The following is a 24,336-nucleotide window of genomic DNA, read 5'->3' as shown; positions in this document are numbered from 1 at the left end:
CAGAGAGGTGTTTCTTAAACACTGTATTCCAAACTATACAGACTTCTTAATATCTTCATGCCCATTCACCTTTGTTTGTGTTTATAGCATTTACTGATTTTGTTATAGGAGTTATTTTGGTAATAAAAAAATAGTCTAGGGAACAGAATTCTTAATAGAAGAATGAAAAATTGCAAAAACACATCTCAAAAAGTGTTTACCATCTTTAACCAATAGGGAAATGCAAATTAAAATAATTTTGAGATTTCATCTTACTCTGGTAATAATGTCTAAGATCAATAAACCAATTGACAACAAATGCTGGTGAGGTTGTGCTGAAAGAAGGACTCTCATTCACTGTTGGTGGAAATGTAAATTGATACACCTCCTCCTCCTCTGGAAACCAGTATTGGAGAAAACTCAAAAACTAAAAATAATTCTAGCAGATGATTCAGCTGTATCACTCTTTGGTATATGCCCAAAGAATTTGTCATACTAATACACAGATTTTTTTTTCAGTAATGTTCATTGGTGCTGTATTTACAATAGCCAGGAAATGGAAACAACCTAAATGTCCTTCGGCAGATGAATGGATAATGAACATGTGGTACACATACACAATGGAATACTATTGCTGTAAAGAAAAATGAAATCATGAAATTTTCAGATAAATCAATGTTTTTAGAAAGGATTATATTGAATGAGGTTACCCAGACCTAGAATTTTCTTTACAAATATAATTTGTGTGTGTGTGTCTGTTTGTGCACAAGTGTGCGCATATGTATATATGTATACCTAATGAGTGTATGTATGTTTGTATGTGTACATTCATAAATGTACATGTGTATATGTGTATATATTTATTTGCATATGTGTGTATGTATGCAAACCAAGACCATGGTTTTATATTTAAAAGATTTTTTACTGAACACTCATAAATATCAGAATCAATTATAATTGCTCTATGATGAAATGTAGGTTGAAAAAGTATGAATTTCTTATCTTAAGTATTTTGCTATGTGAAATATCACATGAAAATTTCATTAATGGTAGATTTTTGTGGGCAGGGAGTTTCCTGCCTTGCTGGTACTATAAGAATAGCCTTTTACTATTTGCTACCTAACCCCCTTTGCCTCATGCTTTCTAGAACCAATGACACAGACGTTTCAACATGTCTCTAATGTTTGTTGTTAGCAGTGGACTGTAAGTTCCTTGGGATCAAGAAGTAGGTCATGTCCCCTCATGCATCTCCACATTACCAGAGAGATCCTAGTACAAGTTAAGTGTTATGTTTAGACAAATGATCAGTTAAATATTCTGTTTACAGACTCTCCTAAGTATTGGTTTCTCACCTTTTGACAGGGACTTAGTGTTTGTATTTGTTTTCTAGTTTGAGGCTTCTTTGAAGATCACAGGTCACAGAAATGTCACTAGCTCCCAGGGAAGGCTGTTTCTTTATAGGATACCTTTAATCCCTGTAATCTCTTTTTTACCCCCTAAGGCACACAATACAGACCTAAATAAATCATTAAAACAAGGAGAAATGATCAGATCTGTTGAACTTGGTCTTGGTTGAACTTCATTTAGTGTCCTTTGAGAAACAATAAATAATGAAAGAATTGGAGCATAGCCTGCTGTTGTTACATATTTTACTTAAGAAGTAGAGGAAAGAGGTTATTCAGAAATTTCACATCGTACATCTATACATCGTGCTGGGGTTTGCTCATTGCACGATGACCCACTTAGATGCAAGCATCTAAACAGCATATTTATCACCAATTTGTAAAAGATTATGCTAATAGAAGTAGTGCACAGTATACTTCAGGGAGATGTAAAGTAATAAAAACTAGGCATTCTCTTTTCCACTGAGAAAGACTTAGAATCTTCCTGAGGCAAAATGATGCTCTGCATCTGCACTAGAAGCTTGAACTGCACTGAGATGATTCTGTTTGCAGTGTGTGACTACTTCAAATATATGATTTTTATAATGTACTAGAGGTGATATTCATACTTTTCTGTTTGCAATATTAAAGATTGTGACTAGAAAAATATCTACACTTGCTATTTATGTTAAAGCATCATCCTGTAGTACCTAAAATGTCTGTGACTGAAGTAATTAGTTAAACTTAATTATTTCCTGACATTTAAGACTGCATTCTATGTTCTAAATTTAAAACACAGCAGCAGCAACAACAACAAAAAAAACTCACTGTATTCAGTCTGTAATTTGATTTACAGATGTTTTCTTACAAGACATGAGTGCTTTCAATACTAACTGAAGGAGGAACTAGCAATTGACTGTTTTGTGGCTTACCACTGGGTTTGGAGATGAGTGGTCACCTTGAGCTTAACCCTAAAGAATCCAAGAGCAGTTCATTGTTCTGTTCAGTGCCCCAACCAGTTTTTTATCCTTCTCACCTGTATTGAAATATAATTAACAAATATAAATTACTTATACATAAAGTCTGTATCATGTTTTGATGTATATACGTAGACACATTATAAAATAATTACCATTGTCGAGATAATTAGCATATCCATGAGAGCCTTTACCATTCTCATTTGCATGTGATGACAAAATTTAAGGTCTATAATTAGAAAATCTTTGTATACAGTACAGGCCTATTACTCAGTTCTTATGCTGTACATTTGCACTCTGGAACTTAGCCTTTATGACTAAAACTGTATTCTTAAATCAACATTGTTCCCTTTCCACACATTAAGGCCTGGGAAAATACTGTTATAGTTTCTGTTTCTATAGCTTTTATAATTTTAGATACCATATTTAAGTAAGATTATAAAATTCATTTGTCCTGTTTTTGGCTTTTTGACCTTACAGTACCCTTCAGTTTTATGTTACAAATTTTTGATATTTTATGGCAGAAACATGCTTCATTGTGGTGGTAGTGGTGGTGGTAGTTGTAGTAGTAGTAGTAGTAGTAGTAGTAGTAGTAGTAGTAGTATGTGTGCATACTCTGTATTCTTTATGCTTGTGTATTAATTTGAAAACAGATAAGTTAGTTATACTCTGGACATTGTGAAAAATGCTGCAGTTGGACTACAGATGTTTAGACATGTCTCCAAGTTATTTATTTCACTTTCTTTATACCCATGCTGAGGTACAATTGCTGTTTCATATGGTAGTTCTGTTCTTAATGATTTCAGAACCTCTCATAATGTTTTCTACACCAATTTACGTTTGTACCAACAGTATGCAAATGTGTCCTTTTCTCTTGTCCTTTTGATAATAGTCATCCTAATGGGAATGTGGTAATATCTCGCTGTGATTTTGAGTGGAATTTCCCCTGATGATTATTGCTTTTGAGCATTTTCAAAATATATTTCTTGGACATTTATTGTGTAGATCTGAAGAATGTACAAAGGATGTGCCATGTATGCTTGGCTGTCAGCTTGTCCTGCTGTTGGAAGATACTAGAACATTTTTAAGGAGATGAGTTCTAACAGAGAGGGCAGGTTATTAGGGGAGGACTTAAAGGGGAGTTTAGGGACCAAAGCCCTGCCTCTTATTTCGTATTCTTCCATAGGCCATCAGTGAGTGACTTTGCTACATCATAGACTTCCCTTTATAATATTTCAGTATGCCCCAAAAGAATGGAGCCAGTTGGTCATGGCCTAAACCACTGAAACAGGTGACTTAACACCAAAAACGATAAGCCTTTCTTCCTTTGTAAAGTTGACTTTCTCAAGTGCTTTGTCACAGTGAAGAAAAACTGATTTAATGTGGCTATTTATTTGACTTCTTTAGGGGAAAAAACATGATTTTTCAGGTCTTTTCTAATCTTTAATTGGGTAGTTATTATTTATTGTCATCATTAATTATTATTGCTTACGTATCAGATCCTTATACACATACATATCATACATAGTTTGGAGATATTTTCTCCTATCATTAGCTTGTCCATATAATTAATTTTCTTTTTGTTATAAAGTGGTTTCTTATTTTGATGCAGTTTCTTTTGTCTGTCTTTTGTATACTTCTGTTTTTCTTTTAGTTTGTGCATTTGAGATAATGCACAAACATTGTCCAGATTAATGTTAAGAATTGTATACTACTTTTCTTCTACAACTTGTAGTCTCAAGTTTCATATTAAAGTCTTTAATCCATTTTAAATTGACTTTGTATATTAATTAAGGGAGACCTCAAATTTCATTATTCTCGGTAAGATAATCAATTTTCCTAGCACAATTTATTGTAGATAATATCCCATTCTTTCCATGTTTTGTGATTTGGGCATTTTATTGAAGACAAGGTCTCTCTATGTGACCCTGGCTTTCCAGGATCTATGTAGGCCAGTGTGGTCTCGAACTTGGGAACATCTTCCTGCTTTGGGCTAAGTGCTGGGATTGAATGTTCATAGCATCATGCACAGCTTTTTTTTTTTCCCCCTCATTGCTTGTTAAAGGTAATTCACTGTAAATAGGTAGATTTATTTCTGGATTCTGTTTTGTGTTCTCCTAGTCTGTAAGGTGGTTTTATATAAATGCCATGCTGTTTGAATCCCTAAGTTTTTATGGTATATTTAGTATCAGGTAAACTAGTATGACTCCAGCTTCATTTTTATCCAAAATTGATGTGAAAATCCTGGATCCCTTTTAGTTTTATGTAAATCCTTTTACCACTTTCTGTTGCTATAAAACCCACCATTTGAATCTTAGCACTGGGTCTACTTGTTACTTTTAAGTGTACAGCATGTATCTTCGTAAACACAAGATGTTTCTATATTTTCCATACATGTTTGTACTCATAACTACCTTTCATTGATGCTTTATTGATATTATACAAATCTTTCACCTACTTGCTCAAGTGTATTTCTAAGTGGGTTTTTTTTTTTTTTTTTTTTTTTTGGTTTTTTCGAGACAGGGTTTCTCTGTGTAGCTTTGCGCCTTTCCTGGAGCTCACTTGGTAGCCCAGGCTGGCCTCGAACTCACAAAGATCCGCCTGCCTCTGCCTCCCGAGTGCTGTGGGTTTTTTTTTTGATACTGTTAAAAATGATGGTATATTTAAATAGTTTTTCTTCACAGTTCATTCTTACAATAGGTAGAAACAACTGATTTTTCTTTATGTATTAATTTTTTATCTTGCAACTTTGATGAATTTATTTTTTCCATATGTTTTTGTGTGTAATAAATTGTGTCATCTTCAAGCCAAAAGATTTATCTCTTTTTGATCTGTATGTGTTTAATTCCTTTATCATGCCTAATTGTCTGGCCACAGCTTTCAGTACTAATTTTAGTGTGTGATTGGAATTGTTGGTCCACTTTTCTTCTTCTTGTTCTTAGGGGAAGGCTTATAACTCTTTATCATTGAGTGGTTACCCATGAATTTACTCTTATGAGAACTTTATATTGTTGAACAGCAACAATCCTGTCATGCCTAATTTAATCCAAAAGTGTTATTGCAACAGGACATTGAATTTTGTCTATTTGTTTTTCTTTTATTAAGATGATCACCTGGTGGTGATGGTGGCACATGCCTTTAATTCCAGTACTCTGGAAGCCTCTGTGAGTTCAGATTATCATATGATTCTAAACCTTTACTTTTTTTTTTTTTTTTTTTTTTTTTTTTTTTTTTTTAAAGATTTATTTATTTATTATGTATACAGCATATGTGACTGCCGACCAGAAGAGGGCACCAGATCTCATTACAGATGGTTGTGAGCCACCATGTGGTTGCTGGGAATTGAACTCAGGACCTCTGGAAAGAGCAGTCAGTGCTCTTAACCTCTGAGCCATCTCTCCAGCCCCTAAACCTTTACTTTTAATGTGATGCATTATATATTATTGATTTGCATATGTTAAGTCATATTTGCTTTTAGGTGGTAAACTCTCTTAATCATGGTACATAAACCTTTTAACATGCTGATGAATTTAGTTGCTAGTATTTTGATGAAGATATTTCTATCGATGTTCGAGATATTAACTTATATATTTTTGTTGTCTATTAATTTTGTTCTATGACAACTTCATACCCGTACATAATGCATTCTGTTTACTAGTCTCTGACTTTCATTATTTCTTCCAAGCCTTGCTCACCTTCTTTCTTCTGTAAAGATCTCTTTTCTATATTTATGACTTTGGTTTTATGTTAGATACACCAGAGTTGAATTAGGGCTTTCTGTGTTACTTTGCATTTTGAACTATCCATTAGAGCCTTCATTCATTTCATCCCGTTCAATTCAGACTCCCTGGCATAGTCTTTATATAATCCCATATAATCTTCATCAAATTACAGTCCAGCTGACCTTGACTATGTTTGACATAACCATCATTTGTTCTCTCAAACATGCATTGAGAACTTGAGAATACCAATATGAGAAAAAGTCTTTATTCTCATTTAATTGCTTATTAAAAAGAAAAATATGATAAGTTTTATCAATTAGAGTGTGGTTTGTGATATAAGATAGCTAAGAACCCCTCTTCTCTCTACTGGGCACTACATCCCATTGTTGCCTATACCTGTTCATTAAGTGTTTCATGAGCCATTTGTTTTCAAATTAAAATAGATGATATGTTATTTGTATGCATATGAAGAAAATAAGGCAAGAAAAAGTTCTACTCTGTCCAAGATCAAGTAGTTATTTAAGTTACACAACTTTGAATATAATTTTCTAGGTCTTGCACTCAGGATCATATCATCCATATGTTTATTTGCAGTCTTACCACATGATCAAAATTAAAAAGGCAGTAAGATACATAGAGGGGGATTGTGATAGAAATTAGTGAGGCAACTAAATTGGTAGTGGAACCTTCATATCTTTTATAATTCACTCAACTCAACAACTTCTGACCTGTTGTTAGAATTTCTGATTTCTCCTGGGCTCTCTTGATTTTAATCTACAGTACTTTCAAAGGTCTGAGAAGGGCATAACAAAAGCAATTCATCATGTTGGCCAGCCGAGATCTATATTTCCCTAGAGCAAAGCAGTGAACCTTTGAGTTTCAGACAGCTTGGGGTATTGAGTCCAAACTTTCCCACTTTAGGCATAAAATAGTGAAAGGAAGTAATAACCTGGAAAATGCATTTTCAGCCTCAAAGTCTATGTTGTATTTCCTCATCAAGAGAGACTACAATAACTTGTACAGCAGTAGTTCATCCCTTCCAGTTGCCCTGGCACCAGCAGAACACAGTAGGGGTGATTGATCAATTAAAGCAATATCATCTGTATGAGGAAGGAAGAAGAGGCTGTGTATTTAGTAACGGCCATTTCTAATGTGCCCTGGGAAGCTGTGCCAGCTCTTTAATGGATACCTTGGCTGCAAGAAAACAGCAGGAGACTATATTGCACTTGAGATGCTACATTTATGTGGACCCTGCTATTGGTTTTGCTGACAAGCGGGTTGTGCAGAGAGAACAGGGATTATTTTTCAAGGAGGGGAGGCCTGGCTTTTACAGGCATAAGAATTTTCTAAAAGGGTTTTCTACTTTCTTAAAAATGTTCTGATTAAGGAAGAGCTGAGGCACTGCTAGAGAGAGCATTTGGCTTACCAAATAAATAACTCATCCACCTTCCAAGTTTGTTTTTTGTTTGTTTGTTTGTTTCATTTGCAGAGAGCTCAAGTGACTGAACAGTTAAAAGGCCATGAGATTTATATCAGCACCCCCCACCCCCCCAAAAAAAAAGAAAAGAAAACAGGAAAAAGAAAAGAAAGAAAAAAAAGAAATGGAGAAGTCTTCAAGAAACCAATTTGGAAGTCATGATTTTACTATAATTTGGCTTCATGCAAAGTCAATAATGTGTCTGAGTTTCTATCTAGGCATTTGTTCATATAGATGGCCTTTTAAATGTTTTTTGTTTCTTTGCTGAATTCTATTTTCCTTAAACTTACTTTCTTATTCACTTATTTTTTCTTTAGCTTCAGTTAATTGACCATTAAACTAGTCTTTGTTATTTTTTATTTTAATTAAGGTTTTTGAAATTGTTAGTTCCTATTAAATATTCTATAAAGTTTCTCACCAGAGGTCATAGCCACCATGCCCTACTGGCTTTCTTTTCCATACCTCTCAGTAGAACATTAGAAAACAGTTGTATGAAATACATTAGTGTAGTAGCCATGAATAAATGTTCAATGAGTCCTGGTTCAATAAATATCACCCCACTTTTAACAAAACAGCATTATAAGAAATGTTTGTAGATTAAATGGTTTTAATAAAGCCTTTTGTTAACAAGTAAATATAAATACCGTTTGAGGTCTGTTAGTTTTTACACTACTGGCTCCTGCTGAAATTTCCTGTCCTATCGGATATCAGCCCCTTTCTAGCTCTGGATGGCCTGGTCACACTGGATTATTGTTAAATTTCTACCTTAGAAATTTAGAGCCTTCTTCTTAGAACTTGAGTAATGGGATTATAGTTGCAGCTATAGCCAATCCTGACTCTGGTAAATATCCACCTGTGTGCCACACTATTTACATGAGAACCTGTGAACCAGCAAACGTAATGTAACTGAGAGTATTCTGTTATGGTACAGTTTTACTTGTGCTCTCAAGAGATCTCTTTGCTACCAGCAGCTGAAGAGAAATATTATGGGGTGGTTGAGGAGAGTAAATGAAGAAAATTTCATCTGTCATAGCAACAGATATAGGAATTGAGCAGATCTGAGCTTTTGTAAAGATTCAGAATTAAAAGAATCTAATAGTGTAATTGACAAGGTAAAGGAATTGAAATGTCAAGAATAGTTTCTTAAATTGTTCAAACTATATGGGCAGAAGTAATATTACTGAGATAAAGGAATATCTTTAGGATCAATTTGAGAAAAGCATGACTGTAAATTTAAGTCTGTTGATTTTGATGATACATTTGAGCTTTGTTAGGGTGTTTTATTTTCTTTCTCCTCCCTCCCACCCCCCATGCAAGATGTGCGGGGGCAATGGTGGCATGGAATTTGTGAGAATAGCCAAACCAATGTTTGGTTTATTTGAGGCCCACACCATGAGAGGGAGCCATGCCCCACACTGCCTGGATATCCAGGAACTGGAGAATGAATAGCCCAGAAACCACAAAATCAATGAATTGATGCCTAATGATATTCTGCTATACCTATAGATTGTTGCCTTCTCCAGTCATTGTCAGAGAAACTTTCTCTAGCTACATATGGAAGCAGGTGCAGAGACCCATAGCCAGACATATGCAGAGAATCTAATTTGGAGGTCTCCATTGGGTCCCTCCCCTTGGAGATGGGGAATCCCACAGAAGAGAGGAAAGAAAGATTATAGGAGTCAGAGGGGATAGAGGACACCAGGAGAATATGGCTCACCAAATCCACAAAGCAGGGCTCACAGAGATCGTAGCAGCAAGCAAGGGGCCTGCATGGGTCTGCATCAGGTCCTTTGCATATATGTTTCATATAGTTGTTAGTTTGGTGGTGTTGTTGCACTCCTAACAGTGGGAGTGGGGATATCTCTGACTCCTTTGCCTGCTCTTGAGACTCTTTTCCTCCTTTTGGGTTGCCTTGTCTTGTTGTATCTTGTTTTGTTCTGGTTAACTGTCCTCTCTTAGATGAAATGGAGGGGGAGTGGATCTGGGGGAGAGGGGACATGGGGAATGGGAGGAGTGGAGGGAGGGGAAACTGTGATCAGGATGTATGGGAGAAGAATCTATTTTCAATAAAAAAGGAAACAAAATTCACGCACTATATTCTGATTATGATTTCCCTTTCTTCTACTCTTTCAAGTTTCTCCCCACCTTCCCTCATTAACAGATCCACTGCCTTTTCTGTTTCTCCTTAGAAAACGACAGGCATTTAAGGGGTGATAATGAAATAAACTATAATAAGATTGAACAAAAACAAACATCAGAATAGGGAGGGAGGGAGGGAGGGAGGGAGAGAAGATATTTATTTAAGTGCTATTTCATGAAGGGTGTTGTTTCACTAATTTCTACTATAGGAAGGCTACTGACTTGTGTGAGGTAATTTTGTACCAAGCTACTTTGCTGAAAGTGTTCATCAGCTGTAGGAGTTCCTTGGTGGAATTTTTAGAGTCACTTGTGTATACTATCAACATCTGCAGATAAAGATATTTTGACTTCTTTTACAAAATGTATCTTCTGTTCTCCTCTAGTTGTTCAATTGCTTTAGTTAAGACTTAAAAGTACTATATTGAGTAGGGTGGCAAGAATAGAAAGCCTTGTCTTGTTCCTGATTTTAGTGGAATTGCTTTGAGTTTCTCTCCATTTAAGTTAATGTTTGGTATGGGGTTTCTGTAAACTGCCTTTATTATTTTGAGATAATATCCTTTGTGTCCCTAAGCTCTCCAGGACTTTTATCATGATGAGATCTTGGATTTTGTCAAAAGCCTTTCCAGCAGGCATCTAATGAGATTATCATGTGGCTCTTGTCTTACAGTTTGTTTATATGGTGGATTATATTTATTGATTTTCATATATTGAACTATCCCTGAAACTCTGGGATGAAGACTACTTACTTGATCATATTTAATAATCTTTTTGATGTGTTTTCAGATATTTTATTGGAATATTTCGCATCTGTATTCATATGGGAAATTGGTCCATAATTCTTTTTCTTTATTGGGTCTTTGGTTTAGCTGTCAGGGTAACCATGGCCTCACAAAATGAGTTGGGCAATATTTTGTTTCTGTTTTGTGGAATTTTTAGAGTTTGGGCATTAACTCTTCTTTAAAAGTCTAGTAGCATTTTACACTATAACTATCTAGCCCTGGGCTGTTTTTTGTTGGTAGACTTTTTGATTACTGCTTCTATTTCACCTATAGAAAACCAATATATATGAATATATAAGTCTGTTCAAATTGGTTATCAGATTTTGATTTAACTGTGGTATTTATTGGAAAATCTTATTCATTTCTTTTAGGTTTTCCAACTTTTGTTGAGTATAGCTTTTTAATGTATGTCCTTATGCTTCTCGGAATTTCCTTGGTGTTTGTTGTTAGGCCCTCCCTCTTCATCTTGAATTTTGTTAATTGGGAGCTGCTCTCTGCACTTTTCACTTACTTTGGCTAAAGGTTTGTCAGTCTGAATGATTTTCTCAAAGAACCAGTTCTTTGTTTCATTGATTGTAGGATTTTTTTCCCATTGTTGTTTTTTTTGCTTGTATTCTATTGATTTCAGCCTGGAGTTTATTTCTTTCCATCTCCTTTGCATGTGATTTCTTTTTGTTATAGAACCTTAAAGTCTGCTATCTTCACTGTTTCACACAAGTTTGGGTATGTTGTGTATTCATTTTCATTGAAATCTAGGAAAGTCTTATTTCTCTCATAATTTCCATCTGTCTTGACCCATTTTTCATTCCTAGTGACTTCTTCAGTTTCCATGAGTTTGTAAGCTTTCTGTTGTTTTCTGTTATTGTTGATATCCAGCTTTAATCTGCTGTAATCCATGATGGTCAGATAGGACATAGGGTGTCATTCAGTTGCTTACATCTGTTGAGACTTGATTTGTGTGCAAGTATGTAGCCAATTTTTTGAGAAAGTTCCAGGAGCTGCTGAGAAGAAGGTATATATATTTTTGTGTGTTTGTAAGTATCCATTAGGTCCATTTAGTTTATGACATCAGTTAGCCCCAGAATTTCTCTGTTTATTCTTTTTTTTTTTTTTTTTTTTTTTTGGTCTGGATGATGTCTCTTGGCAAGAGTCCATTTGGTGAGGCTGTCCACAAGAGAGAGAGAAGTGGAATGTTCTGCTAGGAACAATGTTTAGTCTCCAGTGAATCGGAGCAGAGAGTGAGGAGAGGCCACAGTGAAGAGAGGTCATCTGTTACAGAGTTGGGGATAAGAATGGAGTATTACATTTTGAGGAATGGAGGGAAAGATGAAGATCTGCACTTAGCCTGCCTAGCTGCTTATTTGGCCTATTTGCTTCACTGACCACCTTGGCTGGTTTTTTCCCAGCCAATGCCTGCTCCATTTGGGGGCTGAGACAAAGATGAGTAAGAGGAAGATTGGAGGATAAGATCTATGTGATGTGCTGTAGATGGGGCAGAGATGAAGGAGAGGCCATAGCAGGTGGTTGGCTGTGGAGCTGCTGGTGAGTCAGGGGGATTGGAAGGAGAGGCAGAAGAGGTGAAGGTAGCTAGTTAGCCTGCCTTCTTCCCTGTCCTGAGTGCTGTTGGGGTGATTTTAAAAGGGATTTTAATGTATTTCTCTGGAATTGAAGATTCATATCTGGAGATATAGTTTGGTAATCATCTACCATAATGATTGTTAGTATCTAGAAAAAGAGAAGTATAGAAAGTTAAATAGAAGAAACCATTTATTTTTATTTATTTTAATTTTTATTTTTTATTTTTTGAGACAGGGTTTCCCTGTGTAGCTTTGTGCCTTTCCTGGAACTGGCTTTGTAGACCAGACTGGCCTCAAACTCACAGAGATCCGCCTGCCTCTGCCTTCCGAATGCTGGGATTAAAGGTGTGTGCCACCACCGCCCGGGCTCGAAGAAACCATTTTTAAAATATGGCTTCACTTAGTATCAAAGGATGACCTTGAACTCACTATGTAGCTGAAGATGGTCTTGAACTCAGATCAGTCCTGAATCAGCCTCCCGGGTGCAGGGATTATAAGCATAAGCCATTCTATGCAGCCAGAAGTAAACATGCAAGATTTGTGATAAGCTTTTATAGTTCAAGAGCTAATAGAAAATAATGTTCTCACACGTGAATGCAAGTGTGTATGTGTTTGTGTACTGTGCTTTGCATGTCCAGCATTTATTGAGTTTATTTTCTTAAATCACTTAAGCATATTTTTTGAAACAAAGTCTCTGAGCTCTGAGTGAACCTGGAAGTGTCATCAATTAGGCAAGACTAACTAGCCAACAAGCTCCAGGAGTCCACTTTTCTCTGCCTCCACAGCAGAGTGTGGATGCTAGAGAGACAAACTCAGACCCTCATGCTTGTAAAAAGTACTTTACTAACCATGCCACACCCTCAGCAAGGATTGTGAATCTTTAAATTGCCATAGAGATGGGAATAAAACTCAGAGAGGATCACAGAAGCTAATAGGTTTTTCAGAGGAGGGGAGCATAGTTACTATTATTGCAATCAAATGCAAAAAAAAAGTGATCTAAGTGATCATTTTGGTAGTCAAGAGATGTCAGTATTCTTTGCACTAACACTTTATAGAGAATGATTGACAGGAATCTGGATGGTACATAAGAAATGGGCAGAGTTCCTTGACTACTTATCTAAAGCTAAATAGATGCCCACGGAGCAAGCTTCTTCCACCTTGCCCTTTACCATTCTGTAATGGTATCCCATTGTATATGTTTGTACTATATAAAATCACTATTTGACTTAAGTGTTGTTTTGTTCTGCAAATATTTCCTAAAGTTGAATAAATGGATATTTTATTTAGGGTTTCTTCAACTTAGCATATGGGTATATGCCTCCATCAATATTTTTTGTATTGCCAATATTTTGGAAGATACTATTTGTAAACTTTTATCACCGGTATTTGGCAGTGATTGTGAGGCATATTAAAGAAGATTTTAATTAACTAGTTTAATTCCAAATCTTGATCAAATATGTGAATCATGGCTTAAAGTGATTTTTTCAGTATTGTTTCTGTTATTAAGATATATGTATTAATTTGTAATAATCATATATAATGTCTATCATTGTCCAAGTTTTTAAATGTATTTTTTCTGGTGTATAAAATTACAAATGATCCTCCAGCATCATGAAATCGAAAGCAAATGGCCCCACGGTGGATAATGTTAATTCTAAATACAATTAAATTCAAATGATCTTAACTCTGCTTACTATTCTTTGTCTAGTCAGTTTTATCAATTTTATTTCTTCTTAAAGAAGTCTCTGAAGCTTATCTCCCATAATTTTATAATATTAAAAACAATAATGCTAATTAAAATTTGAGGTTCATTCTAGAACTTTTTCAGTTTTGCAATTTAAAATATTTTATGCAATATATTTTGAACTTATTCATTCCCCTCCTTCAACTTCTAGGTCCTCCCGTTCTCTATACCCAAACAATTTCATGATCTCTGTTTCATTAAAAAAAAAAAAAAAAAAAAAAAAAAAAAACAGAAAAAACAAAGGAAAAATGAAAATAAAAACAAACTAGAAAAAAAAAGCAATAAAACAAATGAAAACAAAAACTGTGCACACATACTAAAACATTTCATGGAGTCACTTGTGTTGACCAACTATTCCTGGAGGGTGGGAGTAGGGCTGCCCTGGAGTGTTGTTTATATACCCAGTGACATTCCATTGGAGAAAACTGATTATTTCCTTTCCCAGCAGGTATCAATTGCAAATAGCTCCTTGGTTAGTTCTGAAACTGTGTCTATTTCGTCTTTTCAGTGCTAGCATTTTATCTGGTTTGAAATCATGAAGGTCTTGTGCATGCTACCACAGTCTCTGGGAGTTCATATCTGAGTCAGTTTTGTTATATCTGGAAGAAACTGTTTCCTTCCACCACACCTGGCTTTTTAATGTAGATCTCCAATTCTCGAAGGGAGAGGTTTGATTAAAAATAATTCATTTAGTGCTGAATGCTCCAAAGTCTCTCAGTCTCTGTATGTTGTCCAGTGTGGATGTTTTTGTTAATGACCAATCGCTTTTCTGGTGAAGGGTGAATGGTGCTCTGCTCTGTGGCTGTAAGTGTATGTCATTTGGAGTCATTTTATTTCCATGCTCCTTTAGTAGAGTAATAGTAGTAAGATTTTCCCTAGGCTCACGACCTGTCTATTCCTTGGTATGTGGCCACTTTAGCAGTTTCAGGTATAGATTAGCATCTCATGCAATGGGCCTTAAATCCAATCAGAAAATAGTTGGTTACTCCTGTAATATTTGTGGCACTATTGCACCAGGATATCTTGCAAGCAAACCTCTTTTCTTTCGTAGGTTGCAAAGTCTGTAGCTTGGTGACACTATATTTATTGTGCATTAATTTTTCTCCCCTTGTGCCATACAAAGTACCATCCAGCATTCTGAATAGTAGTCAGTAGGAGTGAAACTTCTAGTTGGGTACCTGCCTAATTTCTTCATGCCTGAAGGCATAAGTAAATTGTGTGATCAACGATAGGGCTTTACCATCAGATTATGGCAAATAACTAATGCCTTGACAATCTCCTCTTGATGTTTAGGGGGTTTGCATGGATGCTTTGTGGCAACAGTTAAAGAAATTGTAGCCCATTCCTGGTAGAGGTTTTACTTGGCCAAATAAGATGTCTAGTTGGAGCATTATCTTTCCCGGTATATGCTGATGCCATTTAAATACTTTACATATATGTATATATTTTAGGGAGTTTTTTCAGTAATTGATTTCCATTCAGCTTTATAAAAACCCTTAGGATTAGTTTTCCTTCCCTGCATTCCCTCTTTTACCCTGGCCTCCCAGCCCCCCCCCCTTTAATCCTGCTATTGTCGTTAACCTTTATGTCTTTATGACACTATATTCTATTCCTTTTTTTCTTGGAAGATTCCTTCCTCTTACTTACTACCTTACTAACCATCTAACTTCTTTGTTCAGATTGAAACACAAATGTCTAACATTTACCTATAAAAGAAAATATGCATATATTTGTCTTTTTTATGTGTGGGTTACCTTACTAAAGATAATTATTAACAGCTGAATAAAATTTCATTGTATAAATTTGTGACATTTTCATTATTCATTCATGAGGATATCTAGGCCTTTCCTAGTTTCTTGCTATGAGTAGAGCAGCAATGAACATTGATGATTAAGTTTCTCTGTAGTAAGATATGCCTCACAATCACTGCCACATACCGGTGAAAAAAGTTTACAAATAGTCCTTTGAGAATCTATAAAAGAATTATATAGCTGATAAATCAATTTTCAGCTTTTGGTGGAAGCTACTTAGAAGAAAGTATATTCTCTAGTCTTTAGGTGGCATACTTTGTAGATGTCTGTAGTCCGTTTGATTTATGACTCCATTTAACGCCAGTATTTTCTGTTTACTTTTGTCTGGATGACCTGTCTGCTGGAGAGAGTGAGGTCTTGAAGTCATCCAGTATCACTGTGTTACAGTTGATATATAATTTTTTCTGTAGTAGTGTTTCTTTTATGAACTTTGATGTCCTTGTTTTTGGTGCATAAATATTGAGAATTGTAATGCCCTCTTGATGGATTTTTCCTTTAATGAGTATGTAGTGTCTTCTCTTCTGATTAGTTTTGATTTGATCTGTGTTCTGTCAAGTGTTATAATAGCTATATTTGCTTACTTCTTGGTTGTATTTGCTTAGAATATCTTTTCCTCTAAAATGATGTTTGTTGATGGTGGTGAGGTATATTTCTTAGAAGCTTCAGAAAGATGGATCTTGTTTTCTATTTTTTAGACCCTGTCCTTTTAATGGGGGAATTTAGACCATTAATATTTGGAGGTTTTGATGAGGGCTGAATTCTTATTATCTTTTGTTGTGGTGGTATGGTTTCTTCCCCCTGCCCCTGTAGCTATCTGTTCTGTATTATTTATTCCTTGGTTAACCCTCTGTCTCTCAATTCCAAGAGACCCAGTCCTAAGGGAATTAAGGTGGGCAGGGAGCAGGGGTTCAGATAGCAGGCTGCAGCAGAACTAGGGTTACATCTGGAAAGATTGGAATGGAGAACAGGAAAGAGGAAGAAAGAACCTTACCTCCAGTCAAGGACTAGTTGTAGGGCTGGCTAGATGGTTCAGTGAGTAAAGATTTTTGCCACCGATCCTAATGGTCTGAGTTTGATCACCCAAGACCTACTGAAAGGTAGGAGAGAACTGACTGTTACAAGTTGTACTCAGACCTCTACACATATGCTGGGTCCTGTACATACCTTCCTACATACATATACAGATTAATAAATGTAAAAAAATTAAATGTATTATTATATAATTGACAAAAAGCTACGGAATTTGTACTTCACTTTGGTGCTTGTGTAGTTTCATTACATGTGCTCTTGCTATGAATGTGACAGTAAAGGTGATGATCCCAGTTTACATATGATGGAATTTGAAGGTCATTTTTAAAGAGAAAGTATTTGAAAGCCAAGTTTTACCCTTGATAATTGTGAAAAAGCCTTGAATAACAAGCTTCTATTTTCCATTTTTATTTTAGTCTGACTGAATCTACTCTAGAATGTAGTTTAGGCAAAAGTTCCTTTTTCCTGGGATCTTTGGGCTGGTGTGAAGCCTTTTATTTTTGATGATCTAACATCCTGACCATATTCAGATACTTTATGGTTACCTGTCCATCTTTTCTTCTAATTGAGGATTCCTGGAAAGAGTGATTTTTTTCTCAGTTTTCTTGACACTGGTATTTATTTAGTAGGCTCTATTATGTGGCAGGGGCATATTTTTATGTTTAAGCAACTACATAATCACAATGCTAGTTAGCTAGGGGTTTCTAATATTTTCATAGTGAAGCCTTGAAGAGAAACTTTTAGTTCTAGAAAAATGCAGTTGCAGGAAAGGGGTGGAGTTAAGGACTAGTGAGATGGCTTAACAGGTAAAAACATGCTGGGAAGCATGATGACCTTAGTTCAGATCCCCAAGACTCACATTAAAAGCCACATATAGTCCAGGGACATGCCTGTAACCCCATCTTATAGGAGATGTACACAGGAGATTGTTAAAGCTTGCTGTCCACCAGCCTAGCTCCAGATTCAGTGAGGGACCCTGTCTCAAGGGAATAAAGTAGAAAGCAATAGAACCAACACCAGGCATTATCCTTAGGTGTCCCATGTTATACTTGTGCACCTGCACACACATACATGCTCATAAACTACATGCAAACTCTTACACATGCATACACACATGAAAAGTTTAAATGTACAAAAGAGGTGTGTAGATGTAACCAACCATCTTATTAAATAAGAAACACAGAACCAATATAAAAGAGAAAGCCGAGAGGTCAGAGCTCAGAGCTAAAATCTCACCCTTCCTTCTGCGGTGGTCCTAGCTCTCCGAAAAAAAGCTACTTCCTGTGTGTACGTCTTTTCATAGTCTTTTTGTTCTGCCTTCTCATTGGTTGTAAACCCAAACACGTGACTGCCTCGTCACTGTCTGTATGTACAGCCCCCCAAGTCTTAAAGGCATATGTCTCCAATGCTGGCTGTATCCCTGAACACACAGAGATCTACCTAGCTCTTCTACCAAGTGCTGGGATTAAAGGCGTGTGCCACCACTGCCATACTTGCTATGGCTCTAATAGCTCTGACCCCTGGGCAACTTTATTTATTAACATACAATCAAAATCACATTTCAGTACAATTAGAATACCACCACAGAGGTGAGCATGTATTCATCCCTACATAGTTACCATTACCCCTAACATGTTTCTCTCTCTTTAATGATAAAAGATATTTACTTGAAACTTTAGAAATGGAATATTATAGACGGAAGAATTTAGTTCATTGGTCCTTGTTACCTAAAGAGGTTTTATACTTCCTCTCAAACTACCTATAGATATATTATTTACATAGTTGTTTATTTGGGGGATGGCATTCATTATCCATTTTATCTGTGTCAGAGATTAACGTCCTTAATTCTTAAGAATTCTCTCAAAAAGCCAGCTCATGCACCAGGGATAGATCCTGATCCTACTGCCAGGGGGCCCCTTAAGCAGTTCAGGCTACACATTTGTCTGCCTCTACCAAATGAACCAGGCTCTGCAAACTCCCCATGGGAGACTTGGCCTTGTTGGAAGAGGGATTAGGGGGTAGTTTGGAGGGAAGGCAGGAAGAAGGAGGAGAGGGAGGTCTGTGATTGATATGTAAAATGAATAAAAAAATTCCATTGAGAAAAGAATTCTCCCATCTTCCATTCAGTGTTGTGTTGTTGTTTGAGAGCTGGTCAGGGTATTAATGTGCCTTACTTGTTCTCTACTTTCATATTTGTTCCTCTTTTTTTCTTAGGTATGTAAGTTAAGCTCTCTGATTCTCTTGTTAGTGAAATGTCAGACCTGAGCCAAGCATGCTGACACAAATGGGAGTATCATGACTTTGAAGCTAGATTAGTCTATATAGTGAGACCATATCTTAAAACAGACACACACACACCCTATATCTAAAAACAGAAACACACACACAAAAAAAAAAAGAAAAAGAAAGGAAAAAGGAATAGGTCTGTATAAAATCCAGCCTCCTTTATCTACTTTGTTTCTCAATGAGTATTTATTTCATCAAGCTATGATTAGTCAGTAACACCCCCCAAAGATAAGTGCGGCAAAGGGCAATTTAAAGTAATTTCTAGATTTTTTCAAATCTGACAGTTTGAATGACCTGAACATACTACAATAGATTTTGTATGCAAGAAGCCAATACTCTATCAGCATCAAGTGGTTTAAGCTATATCATCTTTGATTATGATAAAATTATAACCTATTTACATAGCAGACTTACTTGTTCTGCCTTCTCATTGGTTGTAAACCCAAACACGTGACTGCCTCGTCACTGTCTGTATGTACAGCCCCCCAAGTCTTAAAGGCATATGTCTCCAATGCTGGCTGTATCCCTGAACACACAGAGATCTACCTAGCTCTTCTACCAAGTGCTGGGATTACTTACTAAAAACAATGTTAATCTAATACCCTTTGGGCCAATGAAATTCTGACATCTGTTGGATTAATGAAAGGGAACCCCGAAGCCTAGAAATCTTTCTCAAACTAGAATTCTCTTATGAATTTTTATTTTAAAATAAGAGTCTGTGCTCTGTATTTTTGTTTCATGCATCTAGACTCTTTAAGGCTTGCTCTTTCCTTCAGCATCTCTCCCTCGGGAACTTAAAATATAAACTTAGACGTATCAGTTCACAAAAGTGAACATCCCGCCACAAGAATTCATCCTGTTGAACTGTTTCTCCGGAAGTGTCTGCCCAAGTTGGACCCTCCAGCTAATCTTCCTTGTTCTCAAGTAATGAATCCAAAGTGGGAGAAGGGAAAAAAGGTCAATTGCTTACATCTGTGAAGAGTTTTCTAGAAGTTCACTGACCGACTGTTAGGAGAGTTGAAGGAGGGAAGGGAATTCGGGTAAAGGAATTGGGAAAGCATGGCCTGGTAAAGCCCCTGCATAGCTCTGTTCACTGCTGCCTCAGGCTCATGACGAGCTCATTTTGTCAAGGGAAATTTCTCTGCAAATGCCCTCTCACTTGGTCAGGTGATGTCAGCAACATGAAGAGTCTTATGCAAAGAGATATAATTTATAAGGAAATCTGAAGTAAATTTGGGAGAGCAAAGATACTGTAAGCTGAAAAAATTCTGGAAATTTTAGAAAACAGTAGTCATAATCTGAATTTGACATTTCATTAAAATTGATATTTAGATTGCACCCTTACTGCCCTGAGTTCTAGTTAGCAATTAAAATAATTATAATTTAAAATGGAGACTAGTAAGTGCTCTTTTAAAATTAAAATGCTGTTGTTTTTTAGTAGTTCAATGTTTTAATGCTCACTTTTAGCTAAGTATATCACTGATATAAATATGGAAATTCTAAATTTCATTTCAAAGAGGTTATTAATATAATTCCACTGGCCTCTTCAGTGTCATGTTTTCAGTTTATTCACAAGATATTTATTTTTTAAAAGTGGATATGGAGACAAGATAAACATCTGCACAAGTACTCAAACTTTATGAATCTCAATCATATAATGAATACTACACATATTCTCTTCTATGGATGTTAAGACACTTGATTTACCATGCCACCTGTACCCCTTGAGTCATGTGTTAAACTATGTGGTTCATGAAGTGCCTATTAAGCCATAGGAAAGGATACAGTGATGTAATAGGATTGGGAAAGTAGAGCCATCTTTTGGTGTTCCCCTGAGCTATTCTAGAAAAATCTTAATATAGATATACTCTAGGCAGAAAAAGCATGGTATCCTCAGCTAAGTTTAGAAAGTGCCACATGCCATCCTTGTTAAGGAATCATTGCAGTACATTAAGGACCATAGAAGTCTTTCAAACTGTCTGGTGCCTTTATATTTTCCCAAATGTGGATGACCTTGTAGTCCTATTTTCAAGTAGCTCTCCTTACCCATATCTAACAGAAAAGTGAAATAGGTATATGCTATGGAAAAGTACTGAAAAAAGGATGCTTTCTGATTCTAATCAGTGTCAAATTAGTAAAACTAGAGTTTGATTATTCATTCCAGTTACTAGAATGTAGTTAAAAGTTAGTGTAATCACCACTGCGTTCCATCTAGTTACTTAAATTTTGAGAGTTTCCTCGGCAAGAAGTGGATCCTGAGATGATTGTAATTTTCACATGTATGCAAGAGAACTCTGGCCTTGCTATGCAAAGCTGAGGACTGGACGAAGAAACAAGATGGCTAGCTGCAATAAGGGACTAGCACATTTGAGACCTCTGTTGATAGACTGTATATTCATGCCCTTGCTCTTTCTTACTGGAAATTTTATGTTCTATGAGTGGCTTCAGTTACTTAACAACAGGATCACCCATTTAGAATCTTTAGAACATGGTATCAAACAAACAAATAGTATGCTCTTTGAGGAAATACTAGACCTGATTGACATTCAATATAAAATAAAAGAAGGGGGTGGTGGGAGAGAAAACATGCAGGAGTTGGCATATCTTAATAACCATCACCATTAGGCAACATTTGCCTCAGAGAACATCAAATCAGAAGTTCTTTGTGCTGGCTGTTGTCCTTTCTTCCTGGAATATCAATTTAGTGTGATAATCTGCCTTTCTCTTTATTCAGGTAGCATTCATTTATGTAACATTTTAGACATAATAAAGTGACATAAAATTTAGCCTTAAGCAAATGCATCAATTCAGTGAGTCAGGATATGATGCCATTACTTGTAAAATATAGCCATTTTTCAACATTTGTACCAGTACCTTTTCTTTTTGCAGGGTTCTCGTATTTCTTGTTATGAAAAGCCTGAAAGCTTAAGTAGTAATGATGGGAGACACTTTGCACAGTGTACACTTAATCCCTCCTTGCATCCTCTGACATATATAAACGAACTAAAGACACCACAGGTTATGTACATTTTCATTTAAAGAAGATTGCCTTTTTATTGTTTCTTATTTTGCATTCATATTCTGAAGCTGTGGAAAAGAACACTAGAAATAAAAGCAGGTGGAAATGAAGGCGCTACAGTTGAATAATGTTGTCCAAGAGTTCAGCTTTAAAAAATATGGCACTTATTATACAGCAGAACATCAGCATTGGTAGTACTCTTAATGACTTTAAATACTGCCAACTGTTTCTGTGGGCTAACTTCATACCAAGATGTGTGTATAACTTGTAGGGCACTCAGATTAGTTCACCACAATGCTGGGCTTAGTTACTGCAGAACTCTTCTTAAAATGATTCTCTCCTTGGAAAGTCCAAGAGCATCTAGAGCTGGATGCACTCTAGAGCTGATGTTACTTTGTGTTTGTCTAATGGTACATGCTTATGGAACTTACTTCAGAAATGCAGAGTCCTAAGCAGTTCCCCAGCTACTGTCTTACATTTGATATGGGACATAAGAATGTCCAGAAGATAAGACAAGAACATGAGCTAGAAAGCCAAATTTTGCTATAAATTTCAAAGTCTATACTCTAGAAATTTACTTTTTCCAGCTAGGCTCCACCTCTTAAAGGTTCCACAACTTTCCAAACTGTCCCAATAGACTAGGGATCATGGGATCAAATATATGAGACCATGAAGGATGTCTTATATTCAAATATTACGGCATTATTTTTATAGGATGTAACTAAAGAGGAATTTCTAAATGGAAATACTTAACCACAGAAGCCAACTTAATTATAAGAAAACTCAAGGTAGATGAAAGAGCTTCATAGATATAAGAATAACTAAAGGATGATATATAATATAATGTGTGCAACCAGTGTCATGGAGCAAAGTTTGTGGGTTGCAGCTTCTCAATGTGGGGAATAATGAAGTCTGTTATAAAGCAGAAGGCATGAGACAAAGACCTAGTTATCTTAAGTTACTCTGATTCTGCTCTTTCCTAATGGCCAAAGAGGAAAAAACAAAAGAACAGGAGGAAGAGATGATGCTGTGATTGTCTGTAATTCTGATGGAAACCTAGAATGTATAGTAGATTTTAGATAGGATATTCAACTAGTGTGATGTGTGGGGAATGATCCTGTGTAGCTGTCTTGGACATGTTGATAAGTCTGGATTCTGCCTGTGGAGAAGACACCTTTGCTCGCTTTTGATGAGTAAGAAAAAATCTAACACTCTCTACTTTGTTGGTCTTTGGGTTATATTATATGCAGTCTTCACAATATTGTTATCTCAGCTTGACACTGATGATGAAGCACAGGGATTTTTAGTAACTGCTCAAATTTATGCAGTCATCCAACCGCTTAGCTGAAATTAGAATCCAGACATCATAACATGAAAGTCACATTCTTGGGTTTGGAGAGACAGCTTGTTGGGTAGAATGTTCACTGCATAACCATGAGGACCTGAGTTCATATCCCTAGCAGTTATGGAAATACCGTATGTGGCTGTGTACATATCTAATCCCAGCAATGGGAAAAAGTCGGGAGATCCTGAACCCATGAGAAGATGCAGTGAGAAACCTTTGTCTCAAAAATTAATTGGAAAAAGGTAGAGGGTTGCACTGGAAATTTGGAACCTTCACAGTCCTTGACGGCTGTTTAAGGGATCTAGGGGCCCAGATGAAGCATTGAAATGAAGGAGGAACTGAATACGGATCAAATGTCATTGCCATGTTATGTTTTGTCTTCCAGGTCTCTGGAAATAGACCATTGCTGCGATCAGAAGTAATCGTTTCACACGTGGTGATGTTTCCCTTGGCCCGATACGCACTAAACCGTCTCAAGACTCAAAGCATTCGACAAGTTGTGGCAAGACAGGGCCACCAAAAGCCCTCATCGGATTTTCATGACAAATATGGCAATATGATGCTAATTAGTGGAGCCACTTTCTGTTTACTTGGATATATGATTTATATGACACAGATGGGCGTAGAATGGAACCTGTCTCCTGTTGGCAGAGTTACCCCAAAAGAGTGGAAGGATAAGTAATTATCTCAGATATCATAATGCAGAATTGTCTCAAAACAAACTTGTCATGGAAATGTTCTGTTAATTAAAAATAGCATAACAAAAGAAATAAAATTCATTCAAAAGTACTAACAAGTCATCAAAAACTATCATTTAGTTCCTGGAAGTAATGCACTAGCGGTGGATATAGATACTGGGGAGTGTGGATACCATATATTTGAAAAGTAAGATTTTAGAAGCACAAGTTCTTCTGATTTACTGACTTATTCTAGGTACCTGTCTTCAGTAGGCATTCATAAATACACACCATAGAAATTTATTTAGTTGAAACCAGATAATATTCTTTTGTCAGAAGCTGGCTAATTTCACCTGTCCTTCCTCATTCCCACCCTGGTCTGTACCACCGTAC

General features: G+C 36.2%; 1 protein-coding gene across 4 annotated transcripts in view; it reads left to right on the top strand.

Moving 5' to 3' along the window:
* The window catches only part of Cox7b2 (cytochrome c oxidase subunit 7B2), a 100,164-nt gene extending 76,102 nt beyond the window's left edge, over window positions 1-24,062 (top strand). For 3 of the 4 annotated variants that reach the window (XM_006979673.4, XM_076546420.1, XM_042257499.2), the window contains one exon: window positions 23,652-24,062. In XM_006979673.4, the coding sequence (XP_006979735.1) occupies window positions 23,706-23,948 (243 nt within the window). In that variant the 5' untranslated portion in view covers window positions 23,652-23,705 and the 3' untranslated portion in view covers window positions 23,949-24,062. Of the gene's footprint in view, window positions 1-3,577; window positions 3,630-23,651 lie in introns of all 4 variants that reach the window. The other variant, XM_076546419.1, reaches the window with a different exon arrangement.
* The last annotated feature ends 274 nt before the right edge of the window (window positions 24,063-24,336 follow it).

This window comes from Peromyscus maniculatus, chromosome 10 (genome assembly GCF_049852395.1).
Source record: "Peromyscus maniculatus bairdii isolate BWxNUB_F1_BW_parent chromosome 10, HU_Pman_BW_mat_3.1, whole genome shotgun sequence".
Taxonomy (NCBI): domain Eukaryota; kingdom Metazoa; phylum Chordata; class Mammalia; order Rodentia; family Cricetidae; genus Peromyscus; species Peromyscus maniculatus.
This window is presented reverse-complemented; position numbering and strand designations above follow the sequence as displayed.